This window comes from Aquarana catesbeiana, linkage group LG12 (genome assembly GCF_042186555.1).
Source record: "Aquarana catesbeiana isolate 2022-GZ linkage group LG12, ASM4218655v1, whole genome shotgun sequence".
Taxonomy (NCBI): domain Eukaryota; kingdom Metazoa; phylum Chordata; class Amphibia; order Anura; family Ranidae; genus Aquarana; species Aquarana catesbeiana.
This window is the reverse complement of record NC_133335.1, coordinates 75,758,946-75,780,924: the sequence shown is the minus strand read 5'-3', so window position 1 is coordinate 75,780,924 and position 21,979 is coordinate 75,758,946. Positions and strand designations below refer to the sequence as shown.

The window sequence follows — 21,979 nt, the reverse complement described above, 5'->3', positions numbered from 1 at the left end:
ATTTAAGATATCAGGGACCTGTAGGCAGGTGCAGCCTACTTTCTCCACTGTATGTGGCGCTCTTCCCAAGTGGCATCGCAGTTGGAGAGGAAGTCATGGGAAACAGGGTCCCTCTATGTTTTACTAGGTCACTGGGCAAGCTATCCAATTGGTTGCTGCCACCCCATGTGACTCTGGCAGCCATCTTGGGTCAGGCAGAGCCTATTTAAGGCCCTGACTTGCACCCACTTTGCGAGTGGGTAGAGTAGGGACAGGTAACCCTCTTGGCAGGGACAGAACTAGCGGCAGGGAAAGATTCCTGACAAGGAGGGAAAGCTTAAGGCTAACAACTTTTCTGGAGATCTTCCTGCTTAGGCCCAAGATGGCCAAGCCGCATTCTGCCCCTGCTAACGGGCGCTGTCAATTGGCTGAATCCTGCTCTCTACGTGATGTTGGATCTGTGAGTTTTCCCAGTTGGGCTGTCTTCCCACTGGGTTAATTGTGAACTGTCTTTGCAATATTTCAATACGAGTTCTTTCATCACACTTGGACGGTGTGTGTTATCACCGCTGCACCCCACTTAAAGACCGATGTCCCCTGCATGATTTGAGCACCCTGTGACCAACAACAATTAAGGATTTATTTATAGAAATTGTTGGACTAATGTCACAAGCATTTGCCCAGCCATTACAATTTCTGACTGTATTTTGCTTAACCACTAGCCGACCAGCCGCCACAGTTATACTGCGGCAGGTTGGCACAGCTGCGCAAATCGCCATAGCCACGCCGCCGCATGTCCCCGGAGCTGATGCGCGTGCCCGGCGGGCGTGATGACCGCCAGGCACCCGCCATCGCTCTTGACAGAGCGAGAACCGGGATCTGTGTGTTTAAACACATAAATCCTGGGTCTCTCAGGGGAAGGAGACCGATCGTCTGTTCATACTAAGTATGAACACCGATCGGTCTCATCCCCTAGTCAGTCCCATCCCCCCTACAGTTAGAACACACCTAGGGAACACAGTTAACCCCTTGAGCGCTCCCTAGTGTTAACCCCTTCCGTGCCAGTGGCATTTATAAAGTAATCAATGGCTATTTTTAGCTCTGGTCGCTGTATAATCGTCACTGGTCCCAAAGTAGTGTCAAAAGTGTCCGATCTGTCCGCCGCAATGTCAAAGTCCTGATAAAAATCGCAAATCGCCACTATTACTATAATAATAATAATAATAATATATTACTATTACTATAATAATATATAATAATAATAATAATAATAAAAATGACATAAATCTATCCCCTATTTTGTAGATGCTATAACTATTGCGCAAGCCAATCAATATACTTTTATTGCAATTTTTTTTACCAAAAATATATAGAATATCGGCCTAGGAAAAATATTTTTTTTTTTTTTAAAGATGGGGATATTATAGTAAAAAGTACAAAATATTGTGTTTTTATGAAAATTGACACTCGTTTTTTGTTTATAGTGCAAAAATTAAAAAACGCGGAGGTGATTAAATACCACCAAAAGAAAGCTCTATTTGTGGGGAAAAAAAATATAAATTTTGTTTGGGTACAACATTGCAAGACCGTGCAATTGTCAGTTAAAGCGACGCAGTGCCGTATTGCAAAAGGTGGCCTGGTCAGGAAGGTGGCAAATCCTTCTGGGGCTGAAGTGGTTAATATGTTGATTTCCTCAGCTTCATGTAGGGGCCATAATGCAGTATTTCCCTGATTGAAGTATTGCAGGAAAAATGCATTATGGCCACTGGATGTAGCTGACAATACCAGAAAATCAAATCAATTTGTAATGGCTGAGGACTGTGTGTAAAATTTGTCCAAATTTTTTTTTATAAATAATCTGAATGACTACGTAATATGTGGGGATATACAACAAGAAACTAATCGTCATGCAATTCTGCAATTCTTAGGGCTCTTTCACACGGGGGATCCGTATGTCCGTTTTTCATCCTTCCGTTTTCGGATGAAAAACGGACATACATGTATCCCTATGGAGCGTCGGATGTCAGCGGTGACATGTCCGCTGACATCCGACGCCGCTCCGATCCGAAAAGTGTAACGGAGGAAAAACCTACTTTTCCATCCGTTTTCGGATCGGATCGGGTGACGACGGACACTACGGTCCGTCATCATCCGATCCCCCATAGGGGAGAGCAGCGCTCTGACAGGTCCGTAGCTGCACAGCGTGCAGCGATGGACCTGTCATCTTTCTGCTCAGCGGGGATCGGCGGAGCGATCCCCGCTGAGCCAGCGGGTGTTCACGGGGCGGATCATCACTGATCCGCCCCGTGTGAAAGAGCCCTTAATTTAAAATAAACAGTATATATTAAGATGATTGTGGATATTAATAAAACCTGCTATTAACAGCAACAACTGAAAGCAGAAGGGATTGGGGGGGTTGATTCATAGGAGTGTAGTAGATAGATATTTAAAGTACTCCTAAAGCTGCTCATTGACTTTAGAGCAGTGGTCTCCAAACTGTGGCCCGGGGGCTGAATGTGGCCCTTTGCTTGCCTTTATCTGGCCTTTGGGGCATTATTACCCCCACTGACACCAATAATAGGGCGCTAATAATTCCCCCCACTGACACCAACAATGGGGTACTAATAATTCCCCCTACTGACTCCAACAATGGGGCACTACTTCCCCTTATAACAAAGATAATACATTGTTTACTCCCACTGATGCCAGGACATTTCCTACTCTCACTGGTCATGGTCCGCACCCCCCCCTCCTTCTAAAGTCTGAAGGAGAGTAAACTGGCCCCTTGTTTAGAATGTTTAGAGACCCCTGCTTTAGAGGGTTGTTGAGAATGCAGATATGACCAACATGTACTGAACATAAAGGCTCATATGAATGCATAAAAAATGGGGAGGAGCAGAGTGGAGGGAAAAGGCAGCCAGAGATGTATTGTATATTGCAGCCGTTCTTAACGTTTCTTAACAAGGAAGAACCTTTGAAATAACTTTTAGGTCTCAGAGAACACCTGCCAATAATGAATATATCTGCAGTCCACAGTACATTAGTGTGATGGTCACTGGGAAGAATGTTGCTTACATTTTTGGTCAGTGGGAAGAGGCCTCTCTCAGAGGACAAGGGGGCACTTTTTACATCTGGAGGAAAAGAGACATACAGAAAGGCTTCTTCACAGTAAGAGCTATGAAAATGTGGAATAGACTCCCTCAAAAACCAGTTCTGCCCAGCTCAGTAGATTGTTCTAAAAAAGAGCTGGATGCATTCCTTAATACACAAAATATAACTGGATATTAACATTTAGGCTCCATTCACACTTGTTTTCCAATGATAACCATTCATATATGTGCAAGTTAATGTTGCAGTGACTTTAAAGTTGTTCATGTCCTACTTTGGTCTGACTTTCATGCAATTTGAGGACCATAGACTTCAATGTTAACCCTCAAAAGTTGCATGAAATTTGTACCTAAAACTTATAAAATGCAACAGTTGTGCAACAGTTGTCCATTGTCACTGGTCAAACCCAAAGTCATAGCCAAGTTGCACCCATCCAAAGTTGCATCAAACTTGCACCAAAGTTGCACTCCAAAGTCGGCACAACTTTAGAGTCTTACAAGTGTAATTGGAGAGGTAATAACACCAGGGTTTCTTGATCCGGGAATATCTAATTGCCTCCTGGGGGATCAGGAAGGATTTTTTTCTCCTGCAGGAGCAAATTGGATCATGCTTTATTAAGTTTTTTTTTGCCTTCTTCTGGATCAACCATGGGTATAGGGTTTTCTATTTATTTATGTTTTCTATTGGTTGAGGATGGACTTTTGTCTTTTTTCATCCTACTGTATGTAACTATGAGAGGCAAAAATTGCCTATGATTGAGAAAGAGTGGTGTATCATATACTATATTGTCAAAAGTATTGGGACACCTGCCTTTACACGCACATGAACTTTAATGGCATCCCAGTCTTAGTCCATAGGGTTCAATATTGAGTTGGCCCACCCTTTGCAGCTATAACAGCTTCAACTCTTCTGGGAAGGCTGTCCACAAGGTTTAGGAGTATGTCTATCAGAATGTTTGACCATTCTTCCAAAAGCTCATTTGTGAGGTCAGGCAGTGATGTGGACAGGAATGCCTGGCTCACAGTCTCCGCTCTAATTCATCCCAAAGGTGTTCTATTGGGTTGAGGTAAAGACTCTGTGCAGGCCAGTCAAGTTCTTCCACCCCCAACCTCACTCATCCATGTCTTTATGGACCTTGCTTTGTGCACTGGTCCAAATCATGTGGTGGAAGGGGGATTTTGGTGTGGGGTTGTTTTTCAGGGGTTGGGCTTGGCCCCCTAGTTCCAGTTAAGGGAACTCTTAAGGCATCAGCATACCAAAACATTTTAGACAATTTCATGCTCCCAACTTGTGGGAACAATGTGAGGATGGCCCCTTCCTGTTCCAACAAGACTGCGCACCAGTGCACAAAGTAAGGTCCATGAAGACATGGATGAGCGGGTTTGGGGTGGAGGAACTTGACTGGCCTGCACAGAGTCCTGACATCAACCTATAGAACACCTTTGGGATGAATTAGAGCGGAGACTGCGAGCCAAGCCTTCTCGTCCACCATCAGTACCTGACCTCACAAATGTGCTTCTGGAAGAATGGTCAAACATTCCCATAAACACACTCCTAAACCTTGTGGACAGCCTTCCCAGAAGAGCTGAAGCTGTTATAGCTGCAAAGGGTGGACCAACTCAATAATGAACCCTACGGACTAAGACTGGAATGCCATTAAAGCTCAGTGTGTAAAGGCAGGCGTCCCAATACTTTTGGAAATATAGTTAGCTATTGGGAGAGGCTTGTCATATATGCCAATGAGTACCTTTAAAATGTATAATTAAAAAGGACAAAGATGCAATTTGGGCAAGAAAACCTGTAATTTATACTCAGCAGACTTCAGCACTCGCTAATAATGTAAAGAATAAATACCAGTAATTCCTGCTGTTACATAAAGGGCAGATTACATATTTGCTCTGCTATAAGAAGACATAAAACACTCACCGCAGCATATGATACAGGCTCTCGCATATACAAGTCAGCGCAGACAGAAGCAGCAGCTGTAGGTAGACACAGCAATTATACTTGGAGCAATTGTTAACAAAACACACTTTGCTAAAAAAAAAAAACACATTACCAACACCATGACAGAAAAGCACCTTCACTCACCCTAGGTTCACACCTATTCGTTTTTTAGTGCATTTTGCAGTTTGCAGAAACACACTACAGTCCATTTAACATGGTTTCCTATGGTACAAGTTCACATCTATGTGTTTTGCAGCCGGTGCATTTTTGGAAAGGGTCGGGGACTTTTTCCCCGCGATTTGCGGGTAATAGACTTCAAAGCAACACACCAGAAACGAAAGTGTTATGTTTGTGATGCTATTTTTGATGTTTTTTTGTGGTATTTATTTTAACACTATATATAACTGGTTGCTAAGCAGGGGGCCGGGAAGCCGGCTGCCACGTCCTTAACAACTGATGAGTCATCAGCTGTCAGAGGTTTCCCCACTGGGTTTATGAAATGCACTGCAAAACATGCCTGAAAAACACATCAAGCGCAGCCGCATAGATGTGCACCTAGACTCAAAGTGTACTTCCGCTTTTGCAGCCAAGTTAGGAGAACGCCTGCTCTTTTCTGATAACTCCAGTACTGAAAAATCCCGCTTTGTTCTCTTTATTTACAAAGGGGTGTTGAGATGTGTTTTTCATAATAAACCCTGTCTGTACTGTGCTGGCATCTTATGCATCCATTTTATGCTGTGTTGTTTATGAACTATGCAAACATTCCAAATGCTGTATTGTTCAGTATATGCTAGTTAAAAAAAAATATAAATATATATCAACTCTCTTATCTAGCAGCTGTCTTTCTCAAAAAGTAGAGGGAGGTGTGTCTCTGAAAGGTTATAGCATGAAAAACTTAAACAAAAAACAAAAACAAACATGTTATACTTACCTGCTCTGTCCAGTTGGTTTTGCACAGAGCAGTCCCGATCCTCTTCTCGAGTCCCCTGCCCTCGCTCTGGGCCCCATCCCCTTGCCGAGTGCCCCCATAGCAAGACACAGAGAGCACAGCTCAGCCCCACCCCCTGCTCCCGCCTCACTGGCTGTGATTGACAGCAGCAGGAGACAATGGCTTCTGCATCTCAGCCAATCTGGAGGGAGAGACACGGGAGAGGCTTGAGTCTCGTCCACATCGCTGGCTCGAGATAGGGCTTAGGTAAGTATTGGGGGGGGACTGACACTGAAGGTTTTTTACCTTCATGCGTAGAATTTTTTTAAAGGGGACGCATATTAGACAAAGCCTGATTCCCCCCCCCCCCCCCCCCCCGGGATCTTTGCTTTTCTCCATGTTGTCCAGGTAGATCTCAACCTCTGTCAGGTTGCCTACCCCTGCTGTAGAGCAAGGTTTCCCAACCCCTGGGCCGTGGACCAGTGCCGGTCAGTGGCTTGTTGGGGCTGGGCTGTGTGGCGGTGGGTGGGCAGCAGGCAAGCTAGCCAGCATAACCTGCACTCCTGCACTGCCACCCCCCGCTACCAGAGGGCATCTGCTCCTTTTCTCCCAGCACCACTACTCTCTTCCCTCTCTGTGGTCACAGAGGCCCCCTCCGCCAACCCAAACTCCCTGGTTGGGTGGTGTAGTTATAGAAGATGAACAGGGTTTATGATATGGCCACAGGTAAGATAAACCATACCACACTTGAAACCTCCGGATCTTTGCAACTTTCATTTAAAATGTAAAATGATCGCTCTTATCAACAGAACGATCCCCGCTGAGCAAGTGGATGAGTAAAAACGGACAGCCCTATGTGAAAGGGGCCTTAAAACCATCATGTGCTTCTCATAATTTTTCAGGACAGACATCTACATTACACTGTGGATGGAATTTGTTTCACACATCAGGCGTACTATGTTTGAAGCATGCAAGTGGTGATGTACTTTTAAAAATGCATAATTTACAGGCTTGAACATTGTTAAATGTGGCTATATTTGTAAAACTTAAAGTGTCACTAAACCCACAACATAACAAACCATCAGTAAATGGTGCATTACATGCTGTTCATACTCACTTGGTCACTATGGGATTCATTTACTGTGTTCTGCAAAAAAAATGGTTGATCCTGTTGTTCTCTGTCTCCCCTCCTGCCCATGTCCCCAATGTAGTGGGGGATTTTGCTGAGCAGTGGTGGCAGCTAGTGCACATGCTCAGTTTTCAGTGAGTTTCTATGCTGAACATTTCCTCCCTATCACATCTGAGCAGCCCATGTGACTATAGAGTCACACATATGGGCGTATACACAGTGGTAAATGACAGCCCACTCCCTCCCTCCTCCTCCTCCATGCCCACTAGCTAAATATAATGGGGGTGGGATATTACATGTTGATTGATGGCTTCATCTCCCTGTTATTCTAAGACACAGGCTGGAGGGGCGTGACACAGCCTGCGACTGGCAGAAATCTGCCCACACCATGTTATTGTCAAAAAATAATAAAGATTTTGATTTCAAATATATATTTGTATGACAATTTAAAACAGTCTATTAATATTAATTATTTATTTTTGGGGGGCGTGACTGGATGGGCGAGGAGGGAGAGTATGGAGTGAGTGAGTGAGTGAGGAGGAGGAGGACGTGTGTGGACTCCCTCCTAACCTCCGCTCAGGCTGCAGCGATGCTTGGAGAGATTGAGGCGGCTGGAGCTGCTGATCTTCTGTTAAACAGGAGCGGTGAGCACGGAGTACGGATTGCTCACACTGAATTGGCCGCCCAGCTGATAGACCTGTGTGGAGGGGCAGGAAAGGAGGCGGTGTATATCTTCCAAATGGATGCAAACAGCCCCGAGTGGCGTGTGGATTACGTGATCCCGCGATAGTCTGTGAGAGCGGGGGGAGGCAGGTGGAGAACACCCGGGAACACCCGGCAATACCGTGAGAAGTGCTGTGAAAGCGTGGAGGAATACCAGCTTTAGGACAAACTTCTGGGGTCTGTGTGCCGTCCCCCAGGGGGTTAAGGACTGGTTCGGGTGGTGAGTAATATATTCCCACAAATAAGACCACGCCAGATGAAGGGTGTGCAAAGACTGCTAGACTATACTGTGACTATACTGTGAAGTTATGAGCAAGCCTATACATGATATTCAAAATTGTTGGACTAAAGCCTCTCAAACATTGCATATTGAATATTGCTTATTAAGATATTCTGGGTATTATAGCTTTTTGGCTGTAGAGTTTATGGAGCAGGATACCCAGGCTTTTCTGAGTTAAAAGGACTAGCAATCATTGCTATAAAGGCTTGTTACATATATCTGCTCCTGAAGTACTCCTGTACAGTGTCACTGTATCGCACTTACCTAGCCATTTCTGCTCTTGGAGGGACTGATGTACAAGATGGTAATAATCCAGTGATTTTTAGTAATCCTTGTACCTATATAATTTCAGCTCTCAGCTCCTGGTAGTTTTTTTTGTGGGACTCTGGAGTACAACACCCTACCTCACCTGTTTAGCTGCTCTGATGAATTTAATATGTGGCATTTGGCACTTTTTTTTCCCTTTTTAGTAACCTCATTGCAAATAATTAAGACTTCAGCGATCCTTCAGCAATCTTAGTGAGTGATGCTAATGTATTGTAGTAATCAGGATGTCTATTATATGGTATTGTGGTACCCTTCGTCTATTGAATATTGAGATATTCCAGTATTTTCTGTGCTACTGCTTACATGGCATTTTGATAAACATTTCTGATATAGCACAGTAATTGCAGGATATAAGATACTCTACATTGGGATATTCCCTGAAGCAACCCCTGCGCAATTTTTATGCACAACATTTTGCGCATAATATCTTGATATTCTTGATTGGACACTCTTTTTACAAGATATTTTGCTCTTTTCCCCTCCTCTCCATATTCTTTAATACCCTTCAGTACCTGCAGGTTTACCTCCCCTTTTGTTTTCCTTTTTTTGAGATAAAAAGCAGGTATGGCAACCAGAAGAAGAGGAAAAGAGCAGATACAGCCAGAGAATGTGGGGACACAGCAACTACGTTCCTCAAAGGAAAAGAACACTCACTAGGCAGCAGCAGCCGCAGCAAAATTAGAGCGTTTTGTTCACACCCCTGTTCAGACAATGTGAGATTGGTGGGACTGCCTGAAAGAAGTGAGGGCTCTAACCTCATAAAGTTCTTAAAAAAATGGCTTATAGAATTGTTTGGAAAACAGACTTTTTCACCATTGTTCTCAATTGAAAGAGCACATAGAGTCTTTTTTAGAGCCCCACCTCCAGGAGGATACCCAAGGCCATTACTGGTGAAATTTCTTAGTTACAAAGATAAGGTGATGCTATTGAGAAAGGCAAGAGAAGCAGGGAGTGTCTTTTTTAATGGAACTAAGATCTCATTTTATTCAGAGAGGGAGGGCAGTTGGGGGGGGGGGGGGGGCATGAATAGAAGCACAATGCACTTATTTGCAGCAGGGAAATGTAGTTGGAGTATAGAAATCACAATGAAATACACATTAGAATATAATATGATAGAAAACTACACACAGGGGTTCCAATATTGCAATATAGTATTTTAGGAATTAAAGGTAGTAACAAACAAAGAGTGTTTACATTTTTCACAAATTTAAGTTTGAATTTAGACTCCCATACGTCTTCTATACTTCTTTTCTTTTCATATGCAGGCTAAAATATTTAAAATAGGCTCCTGGAATGTCAGGGGAATGGGCAACTCAGCTAAGAGAGCAGCAGTATTTTCTATGCTGGAGAAATATGGAGTAGGGTTGATCTATCTGCAAGAAACACATTTAAGAAAACATACCATGTCCCAATTAAAGAATAGAAAATACCAAATTCAATATCACTCGGTATACTCCTCATATTCTAGAGGGGTGAGTGTTATGGTGAAAACGGGATGCTTTTTCCTGCAGACAGATCAACATAGATGAAATGGGTCGCTACATCTTTCTCCACTGTTGGAGAATAAAATGTATGTTCTGGCAAATATATATATTCCTCCACCCTTTAAAATGGATGTCATGTATAGACTAATGGAATTCATGTTAGATAAGGATAATGTACCGATCATAATAGTAGGAGATTTTAATGAGGTGCTAGATAAAAAGATTGATAGGTTTCCCCCCGGGGTTGCAGCCAGTGTCTACAGAGAAGAGTCGACTAAGTCAACTTCTGGAAGAAGCAGGGTGGATGGATATGTGGAGAGTGAGGAATCCGGGTGTTCAGCAGTATTCCTGCTTCTCAAGTTCCTCAAGTTCCTATTCCACGCTCTCCAGGATAGATATGGCTCTGGGTAATGTGAGTGCCTTACAAACTATAAAAAATATAGAGTATCTACTAAGAGGCTAACAAAAAATAAAAGTTTAATTGCCTGGATCGACCTCCAAAGTAAATTAATCAGGTGAATTGTGTATAGACCTTCATCCACACTAAAAAGTGGGATGCAGTTCGGGTTGCCCTAAGAGCATACAGAAAAAACTAAGAGAATAGAGTTCTCTTAAGAGGGCAAACAGAACCAAACACTATGGAAAAAACAAATTCATTTTATTGATACAAAAAATTCATCACCACGTTAATAAGACAGTTATAGAAAAAGGGGGCAAAGATAAGTGACTAATAAGGACCCATTAAAATAAAGACAACGTTGTCTGTAAAAACTAAAAACAAGGGAGCCGCGGCTAGCATCACACGTACATACCACAATCACCACTCACAGACAATGATGACATCAGGATATCAGGATAAGAAATAATGAATTCACAGAACAGATATTAATGGAACAAGTCCCGTGTATCATCAATCGTTGATGTGGTATAATTGGGTATATGGATGAATGGGTGGAGCGTACTAGTAGAAGTTCATTGAATGTGTTGGTTCAGTACGGTCAATAAAAAAACATTTAGACCCAGACCATATTGTATGAGCAGTATAAACAGCAGTTACAGCCAGCAAAGCTTGCTTACATGATGTTAGATAGATAGCAGAGCAGAGCTGGCATACATAGAAATGGCAGAAGCAGCAGGGGGAGTGCTAATAGCTGGGAGAGCGCATCCAAGTATGCAGATATAAACTGGATCAATACATCTCTCACCGGTTAGACGGTGTCCACTGTCCTCACATAGCGATACTCTACCCCAGGAAAGTTGTGGCTGACAATATTAACTGGATCAATACATCTCTCACCGGTTAGAGGGTGTCCTCTTATGACGGCCAGAAGGGCACGTAATCTTGGTGACCTCTTTGTCTCATTACAATCATGCAGCAGAGATACGTAAAAAAATGCAAATGGCTCTATATGATCGATATGATCTAATTCATATTTAGTTGAAAACGTTTTATTTAGAGGAGCGGCACACGGTGGAGAAAAGGGGGGGGGGGAGGGGGGGGAAGAGGACCCGATAAGGAACCAATACTCTCCCAGCTATTAGCACTCCCCCTGCTGCTTCTGCCATTACTATGTATGCCAGCTCCCCTCTGCTATCTATCTAACATCATATAAGCAAGCTTTGCCGGCTGTAACTGCTGTTTACCCTGCTCATACAATATGGTCTGGGTCTAAATGTTTTTTTATTGACCATACTGAACCAACACATTCAATGAACTTCTACTAGTACGCTCCACCCATTCATCCATATACCCAATTATACCACATCAATGATTGATGATACACGGGACTTGTTCCATTAATATCTGTTCTGTGAATTCATTATTTCTTATCCTGATATCCTGATGTCATCAGTGTCTGTGAGTGGTGATTGTGGTATGTACGTGTGATGCTAGCCGCGGCTCCCTTGTTTTTAGTTTTTACAGACAACGTTGTCTTTATTTTAATGGGTCCTTCATAGTCACTTATCTTTGCCCCCTTTTTTCTATAACTGTCTAATTAGCGTGGTGATTAATTTTTTGTATCAATAAAATTAATTTGTTTTTTCCATAGTGTTCGGTTCTGTTTGCCCTCTTAAGAGAACTCTATTCTCTTAGTTTTTTCTATCTACCAAGAGAGATTGCAGATCCTTCACCAATAGTGCTGGCATTAAATCTGGGGGGAAAAAGAGTTCAGAGAGTCTGGAGGAAAGTTCATTTTGGTTTGAATTAATGAAGAAATCAGATGAGGTTCTGCCTAAACTAAGGGAGTTTGTAGAGTTTAATGAGGGTACAGCATCGGCTGGAGTGCTTTGGGATACTCTGAAGGCATTCCTCTGAGGTATACTGATCCAGCAGGTGGCAAAACTTAATAAAGAATCTAGGCAATGGGAGAAAGATAGTAGAAGGGAGGTGATAATGGCAGAAAATAATTATACAAGTGACCCATCCCCAGAGAGTAAAAAAATAAGGTTAAGTAAGCAACAAGGCTATAAAATAGCAATTATAAGGAAGGTGGAGAATGGACGACTTTTCCAGAAACAATGCTCTTTTGGAGAGGGAGTGTGGGACAAATGCTGGCACATTTGGTGAAATCCAATCCCCCCCCCCCCCATACCATACCCACAATTAGATTACTACTGAGATTACAGATGCATTTAGTGATTACTATACCAAACTGTATACATCACAGAGGGTGGAGGAGGAGGGAGAACTGGATACATTTTTGGGGAATCTGGAGATTCCGATGATCACACAGGGGGATAGAGGATTTAGAAGCCCCAATAACTCTTGGAGAACTCCAAGAGGCAGTAGCCGGAATGGCAAATCAAAAATCCCCTGGCCCGGATGGGATGCCGGCAGAGACGTATAAATATTATGGAGAAATATTACTTCCGGAATTGCTTAAAGCATTAAGAGGAGCGGAGATGGAGGGAAGATTGTCTGCTTCGATGCTGGAAGCAACTATTATAGTGATACATAAAGAGGAGAAGGATCCGTTGGATACAGCCTCATATAGACCAATATCCTTGTTATGCTCTGATGTCAAAATACTGGCTAGGGTGTTGGCAGCTAGGTTGAATAAAGTTGTTTCAAAACATATCCATCCAGATCAAATGAGATTTATTACTAATCGGTCTACTAATATGATTATTAGAAGGACATTCCTGAACCTCCAGACCCCGTCAGAGAATTAAGGTTCGCTTCAGCTGTGTTGTCACTAGATGTGATTAAAGCCTTTGACAGCTTGGAATGGAGATATATCTGGCGGGCCCTGGGGGAATTTGGGTTTGGTCCTACTTTCATAGGTTGGATAAAAATGTTGTATAAGGATCCAAGCGCCAAAGTCAGGATTAATAATGAATATTCAGACAAGATCCCATTGAAAAGGGGGACAAGACAGGGGTGCCCATTGTCACCCCTGCTCTTCGCCCTGGCGATGGAACCATTGGCTATTGCAATAAGAACAAGCTTCGAAATGAAAGGCTTTCAGAGAAGGATAGAGGAGGAAAGAATTGCATTATAGGCGGATGATGTTCTTCTTTTCCTGGTAGATACTGGGCAATCTTTAACTAGGGCAATGAGTATAGTGGAGAAATTTGGAACATTTATGGGACTGGTGATAAACTGGGAGAAATCGGAGCTCCTACCGGCAGATACTATGAGTAGTTTAGCTATAGCAGGAATGCCTCAATTAAAGGTAGTAGATACATTGAAATATTTGGGGATACTCTTGACGAGAGATCCAAACAAATATATTAACAGCAATATAATACCACTATTTATTAAGTTATACAAAAAATTAATATTTGGAATCAAGTCCCTCTGTCGGTAGCAGGCTAATGCAGTCTAATTAAAATTATCTGGCTGCCACAACTGCTATACGTGCTTCACAACTCTCCAGTCTGGATATGTAAGAAATAGTTTAAAAAGATTGAAAGCGTTTTTAGGGAACTAATCTGGAAAGGGGGACAGGCTAGGATCCAGCTGCAAATGTTGCAGCTGCCGATTGGGGAGGGAGGACTGGCGGTACCCCGCCCTGAGAAATACTTTCTAGCAGCACATCTTCAGCAATTAATGGGATGTGATATACAGGGATACTAGAACATACCCCTCTTTGGAATAATAAGAACTTACAGGAGATGATGTCAATAGGGAAGGTTAAACAATGGGAAGCACAGGGCATAATAAGGTTGATCCAGCTATATGACGGAAATATCTACTGTACTACTGTTGGTCTGAATCCCCGAAATGACAGGGAGAGATGGGAAGATATATAGGGGTAATATCTCAAGAGCAGTGGGGAGGGATACTGGAGATGGGACCAATGGTGTCAGTAGCTCCCTCACAGAAAGTATCTCACTCAATGTTGTTATACAGAGCATACCACACCCCTAAAAGGTTTAAGTATGGCAGGAGACCAGACGAGAAGTGCCCCAGATGCCAGGAGACGGGAGACCTTACACATATGGTATGGGGATGCCCAAAGTTATTTCGGTACTGGGAGGGGGTCCTTGATACCATAAATGAGATATACTGGACAACGTTGGAGTTGGCGGCTAGGCTCTGTGTACTGGGATGTAAGGAGAAGAAGTACCACAGTAGCAATACTAAGATGTCTATTTCAGGCTAGAAAAATTATCGCGTTGAGGTGGCAGTCAAGGACACCCCCGGCACTGAAGGAATGGATTAACACCATAAATGAGACTATATAGAAAGAAAAAGTAGTCTATATAAAAAGAGGAAACCTCAGGGAATTCGAAAGGATGTGGAGACCTTGGTTGGTTAGAATGGGATGCCTTTATTAGAGGGAAGAAGATAGAGTAATGCCGCGTACACACGGTTGGACTTTTCGACCGGACTTGTCCGACGGACGCCGACGGACCAAATCCGGCAGACAATCCGATCATGTGTGGGCTTCACCGGACCTTCAGCGGACTTTTCCATTCGCAAATCTGACGGACTTTAGATTTGGAACATGCTTCAAATCTTTGCGTCGTAACTCTGCCGGACCCAGAAATCCGCTCGTCTGTATGCTAGTCCGACGGACAAAAACCCACGCTAGGGCAGCTATTGGCTACTGGCTATCAACTTCCTTATTTTAGTCCGGTGTACGTCATCACGTACGAATCCGTCGGACTTTGGTGTGATCGTGTTTTGAATTAAATTGAAAAGGGGTATGGCGCTCCCTATGGGGTAGTGTATGGGGGGGGGTTAGAGTTGTTATATCCCCAGGTGATTTCCCCCAATATGATCCTAGTGGAGGTACCTAATACCAGCAGGAAAAATTAGTTACCAGAAATATATATGTCTATAATTATATATATATATATATATATATATATATATATATATATATATATATATACCAGCAGAAATAATTATTTAGACAAGGAGCTGTCTTCAATGGTAGTTCGACCAAACCCTATAAGTAAGGGATGTGTGCTGAGACCCCTACAGCTGTGATAGGTCTGCACCATATACCACCACAGAGTGAAATAGCTATAACATATAAATGTAAAACATATATGTGCTCTACTAGTGCAAATAATCCAAAGCATATAATAAACTCTGCCTTAACAGTGCGAAATAAATGTATATATATAAATGTATTACCAAAAAATACATATCATAATCAAAGTCCAGTGATCAAATAATTTCATCTCAAGCTAGTTAGTGCAGAAAAAATCAATTAAAAGTTTTTTAGTGATTATAGTCCTTAGAGTGAAAAAACTGTTCAGACCCAGTGTTCCAAGCAATTTCGTGACTTGAGTGCTCTCAGATAGTTCCTGTGACTTTTGTGCTCCCCCTTATGGGTCCCCACTCACCGAATCCAACAGCCCCAGAAGGGGCAACCAGCAGGATAGTCCTAACCGTCTGTAGATTATAGCAGGATAGTCCTAACCGTCTGTAGATTATCAAAAAGTACAGAAATGTTTAACAAATGGGGCTAGAGGGGGAGTATAGAAGGGGCTTGAGAGGAAGGTCTAATGCGGTCCTATCTATGTCTATGAATAAAATCTTTTTCCACATTTTTTTCCATATATTTTTTTCCATTTTTTTCCATATATTTTTTTCCATATTTTTTGTATATATATTTTTCATATATTTTTTATATATTTTTTATATTTTCTCTATATTTTTCATATATTTTTTATTTTTTATATTTATTTTATATTTTTTCTATTTTTTATTATTTCAAATTGTTTTAGGAATAACGGATTTATTATTGTGGCAGCAATATAGCTTTTTAACCATAAGCTGGGCTCACAACACAAGCCATACGGTGTCTGTAAGAAATGCTGATGGAATCACCTGTGCTGACACTTCAGATAAGGTGGGAGTGCCACTCCACCTCGTCATGAGATGATTGGACACGTTAGGTATAGGGGGTGTGACTAGATCGGCGGCTCCCTACTAATGGACGTAGCGCGTGGCGTGCTGGCACCGTCGCTGAAGACGTCAATGACGAAACGCGTACGACGGCGCCACGCACGTTACGTCACTTCCGGGCACGGACCCTGTTTGGAACGCAGGTGGAGCGCAAACAGCTCCAACCAGCGGTACGCATCTAATCCATTACGGGCCTGTTCTCAGGCACATATCTGTACCCTGCGGTAGCAAACTGTTGACTTTTTAATCTATTTAGTTTATCTTTAGTTTAGTTTATTTTTTGTTTTTAATGTTTACTCCTTTGAATGCTGATGGAGTTTTTTGAATAAAAGTTCTTATACTTACTACACCATGGGAGCCTCCTATATTTTTTCTTTCTATGAGGGAGCCATTGTGAACACCTTAACTCAACAGTAAGGAATTACCTGGATGCTCAGTAGGACGGTGGGGGAGAGGAGATTGTGACCGTAATACCCCATGCAGTCTGCCCCGTCTGGGGCTGGTGGATCCGGGAAGCCATTGGGAAAACCAACAGCACGGAAATCATCCCGAATGCCCTACATGACTGGTGTGGAGAGGAGACCGTGATTGAGATACCCTACGCTGGTTGCCCCTTCTGGGGCTGTTGGATTCGGTGAGTGGGGACCCATAAGGGGGAGCACAAAAGTCACAGGAACTATCTGAGAGCACTCAAGTCACGAAATTGCTTGGAACACTGGGTCTGAACAGTTTTTTCACTCTAAGGACTATAATCACTAAAAAACTTTTAATTGATTTTTTCTGCACTAACTAGCTTGAGATGAAATTATTTGATCACTGGACTTTGATTATGATATGTATTTTTTGGTAATACATTTATATATACACATTTATTTCGCACTGTTAAGGCAGAGTTTATTATATGCTTTGGATTATTTGCACTAGTAGAGCACATATATGTTTTACATTTATATGTTATAGCTATTTCACTCTGTGGTGGTATATGGTGCAGACCTATCACAGCTGTAGGGGTCTCAGCACACATCCCTTACTTATAGGGTTTGGTCGAACTACCATTGAAGACAGCTCCTTGTCTAAATAATTATTTCTGCTGGTATATATATATATATATATATATATATATATATATATATATATATATATATAATTATAGACATATATATTTCTGGTAACTAATTTTTCCTGCTGGTATTAGGTACCTCCACTAGAATCATATTGGGGGAAATCACCTGGGGATATAACAACTCTAACCCCCCCCCCCCCCCATACACTACCCCATAGGGAGCGCCATACCCCTTTTCAATTTAATTCAAATCAGCAGAGAATCCTTAGGGAAGCTCCTTTAAGGGGGGCAGCATACCTAAACGATTGTTCTAAGCGCAGCTTTCACATTTATTTTGGTGTGATCGTGTGTAGGCAAGTCCGATTGTTAGAAAGTCTGTTGAAAGTCAGCCAAAAGTCCGTCGAAAGTCTGTCGAAAGTCTGTTGGACGGGCTGTCGGACTTTTGTAGCTGAAAAGTCCGACCGTGTGTACGCGGCATTAGTCTTGCGAAGTATTTAAAGGAGAGAGATAGATACAGTATAATATCTACATTTCTGATAAACTTAGTAGAGAAGTGTTTGAACATAAATCCATACTAACGTAAAGGTAAATATAAGAGAAGGTGCAATAATTGAAATAAATCATAGAATGAAATAGCTAGAAAATATAAATGTTTATATAGAGAGCAGCTTCTAATTAGGGACGGGGAGGGAAGGGAGGAGGAGGGTTGAGGTAAACCTTGATAATATGTATTACAGTGTTGTGAAGAGGAAAATATATTAGAAACATTTTGTCTTGGAAATGTAATACCTACCCTATTTTATGATTTTTTTTGTACTGAGGAAAAAAAACGAATAATAAAAAAAAAAAAATGTATTTTTACTCTCTATTCCAAAGACTTTTTTTGATTTTGAACATGTGACCAGCATGTTACATGTTAGTTGCTACCAACTTATTACAGTGCCATCATCCATATACAGATAGAGAAGAGATACGGTAATGCCGCGTACACGCGGTCGGACTTGTCCGACGGACGCCGACGGACCAAATCCGGCGGACAATCCGATCGTGTATGGGCTTGACCGGACCTTCAGCGGACTTTTCCAGACGCAAATCTGACGGACTTTAGATTTGGAACATGCTTCAAATCTTTACGTCGTAACTCCGCCGGACCCAGAAATCCGCTCGTCTGTATGCTAGTCCGACGGACAAAAACCCACGCTAGGGCAGCTATTGGCTACTGGCTATCAACTTCCTTATTTTAGTCCGGTGTACGTCATCACGTACGAATCCGTCGGACTTTGGTGTGATCGTGTGTAGGCAAGTCCGGTCGTTAGAAAGTCTGTTGAAAGTCCGCCAAAAGTCCGTCAAAAGTCCGTCGAAAGTCTGTCGGACGGGCTGTCGGACTTTTGTAGCTGAAAAGTCCGACCATGTGTACGTGGCATAACTTTAACAGTGTGTGTTTAGCATCACTTTAATACAATTGCCTTTTTGCCACAATGGAATAGCAGTTGTTCGACAGCAATGTCTGACTTCAGTTGGTCTACAAGGTGACCTGATCCTCACATCTGAAGTGTGTGTTTAATAGCAAATTGTGTAAAAAATATGATAAGGGCTTAAAGCTTTGTTGATATGGACTTACTGATGCTATCCAACTTTACACTTATATTCAACCTGTTAATGGATCTGCTAAGTAATCTAATCTTGATGCCATACGGGGACAATTTATCCAATACTGAGAAACAGCCACAGCCAGATTAAAGAAGACATTTTTAAAACAAACTTATTAATGCTGTTGTCCATGGTGATTTTTAATTTATCTACAGATATTTGGACAAAGTGTTTTTGGAATTGCCTTGCCTTTTTGCAATTTCTGCATATTCTTATATACTAAGGACAATGTCCAGTCCCTCAGCTCTTTGAAATTTATATTTACCTAATGGTTTTACTCTCTTAAATCTCACAGACAAAGGTTTTGGACTGAGACCGAGATTGGGCTTTAGACTTATTAATTTTACTTACTTCTTGCTGATGTTCAGTGGTGATATTAAAATTGAATCTGCATGAAACATACCTGCTGATATTCGACTAAGGCTAATGTCCATTCCGGTTTACCATTTTTTGGAGTTTACATTTATCTGGGTACTGCTCTCTTAACCATTTGGCCTCCAGAAGGATCATTACCAGATATTTTTTTGCTATTCAGCACTGTGGTACTTTAACTGGCAATTAAATGCAACACTATACCAAAATTAAATTAATGTAATTTTATTTTCACACAAATAGAACTTTCCTTTGGTGGTATTTGATTAGCATTGGGTTTTTTATTTTTCATTATATAAATGAAAAAAGACCAAACATTTAAAAAAAAAAAGGTTCACAGCCAAAATCATGGGCTGCAAGCCTGCTGACAAACTTGTGCTGTGTCCAACCACAGCACAAGAAGCAAAGGGTGCACGTGTGCCAGGAAGCTCCCCTGCCACGTACAGGTACATCATGAGGGGGAGCAACAAAGCCTTCGGCCAGCAGTAATAGTTAAACTGATGATCGGCAAGTGGCAAAATTCAACAGGAGAGGGATTAGACTAAGAATACCTAGCTGTTTGGAGACTTTGAAAATTATAATAATAGAGGACCACAGATGGTTTTACCTTTTACAGGGATATATACAGTCGTGGCCAAAAGTTTTGAGAATGACACAAATATTAATTTTCACAAAGTCTGCTGCTTCAGTGTTTTTAGATCTTTTTGTCACATTGCTATGGTATACTGAAGTATAATTACAAGCATTTCTTAAGTGTCAAAGGCTTTTATTGACAATTACCTGAGGTTTATGCAAAGAATCAATGTTTACAGTGTTGACTCGTCTTTTTCAAGACCTTTGCAATTCACCCTGGCATTCTGTCAATCAACTTATAGGCCACATCCTGACTGATGGTAGCCCATTCTTGTATAATCAATGCTTGGAGTTTGTCAGAATTTGTGGGGGTTTTTTTGCTCACCCGCCTCCTAAGGATTGACCACAAGTTCTCAATGGGATTAAGGTCTGGGGAGTTTCCTGGCTATGGACCCAAAATTTCGATTTTTTGATCCCCAAGCCACTTAGGTATGACTTTTGCATTATGGTAAGGTGCTCCATCATGCTGGAAAAGGCATTGTTTGTCACCAAACTGTTCTTGGATGGTTTGGAGAAGTTGCTCTCGGAGAATGTTTTTGTACCAGTCTTTATTCATGGCTGTGTTCTTAGGCAAAATTGTGAGTGAGCCCACTCCCTTGACTGAGCAGCAACCCCACACATGAATGGTCTCCGGATGCTTTATTGTTGGCATGACACAGGACTGATGCTAGCGCTCACCTTTTCTTCTCCGGACAAGGTTTTTTCTGGATGCCTAAACAATCGGAAAGAGGATTCATCAGAGAAAATGACTTTACCCCAGTCCTCAGCAGTCCAATCCTTGTACCTTTTGTGCTGTGATAAAGGTTTCCTGCAGAAACACGTTAGCCCCAGTTTTTACTCACTGTCATGTAACCGATAAAGCATTCGCAAGGAATTTTGGAGTTGATGGCTCTATCATTCATTTGATTACCTTTTGCAGAATATCAGTCTTTCCCTGATGTTTTTCCTGGAGAGAAGTGGCTTCTTTGCTGCCCTTTTTGACACCAGGTCATCCTCCAAAAGTCTTCTCCTCACTGTGCGTGCAGATGCACTCACACCTGCCTGCTGCACTTCCAGAGCAAGCACTGCACTGGTGGCGCCCCGATCCCGCAGCTGAATCAACTGTAGGAGACGGTCCTGGCGCTTACTGGACTTTCTTGGGCGCCCTGAAAACTTGTTTACAACAATTGAACCTTTCGTCTTGAACTTCTTGATGATCCGATAAATGGTTGATTTAGTAGCAGAAGTATCCTTGCCCGTGAACCCCTTTTTGTGCAAAGCAATGATGACTGCACGTGTCTCCTTGCAGGTAATCATGGTTAGGAAATGTGTGTGTATACTTCGCACCAAAAAAATAATATATATAATAAGCAAAAAATTAAGATAAGCTGCTCCCCTTAATTGATAGTAATCAAAAAGTGTTTAAATGGTGTATAGAGGGCACTAAAATAGTGACTGTAATCATAACCACAAAATATCAACATACAATGATAATGCATGTACAACCAATAATAGTGAAATAAACCAACAATTGCAAACACAAAAGACAAAGTTTGAATTCAATCAAAGTGACTTGTGACAAAGGTTATTGTAAGGTCCCAACAACAAAAAAAAAGAACACAGAGCTATATTAAACAAGAAATTCTTCTGTGTAGACAGTCTTCTACAGAGGCAGAGTGAAATCCTTCACCGAAGATAATAAATGCGACACCCAACGCGTGCTGAATATTGAATCTGCTTACCAGATGTAGTTGACTTCTTTTACTACAAAGAAAGTTAAAAAACTCTTATGCAGGATAGTACCTGCTCACATCAGTGGACTGGAGATGTATAGGAGAACTTTTGGCCACGACTGTATATATCCCTGTGAATGTTAAAACCATCTGCTCTCTTCTATTATTATAATTTTCAAAGTCTCCAAACAGCTAGGTATTCTTAGTCTAATCCCTCTCCTGTTGAATTTTGCCACTTGCTGATCATCCGTTTAACTATTACTGTTGGCCGAAG

The 21,979-nt window shown here is 41.9% G+C and overlaps 1 protein-coding gene across 2 annotated transcripts in view; it reads right to left on the bottom strand.

Moving 5' to 3' along the window:
• Positions 1-21,979, bottom strand: part of COPZ2 (COPI coat complex subunit zeta 2) — a 134,000-nt gene that overhangs the window by 72,107 nt on the left and 39,914 nt on the right. For both annotated transcript variants that reach the window (XM_073608071.1, XM_073608072.1), the window contains one exon: positions 5,014-5,069. In XM_073608071.1, coding sequence (XP_073464172.1) covers positions 5,014-5,069 — 56 coding nt within the window. The remainder of the gene's footprint in view (positions 1-5,013; positions 5,070-21,979) is intronic.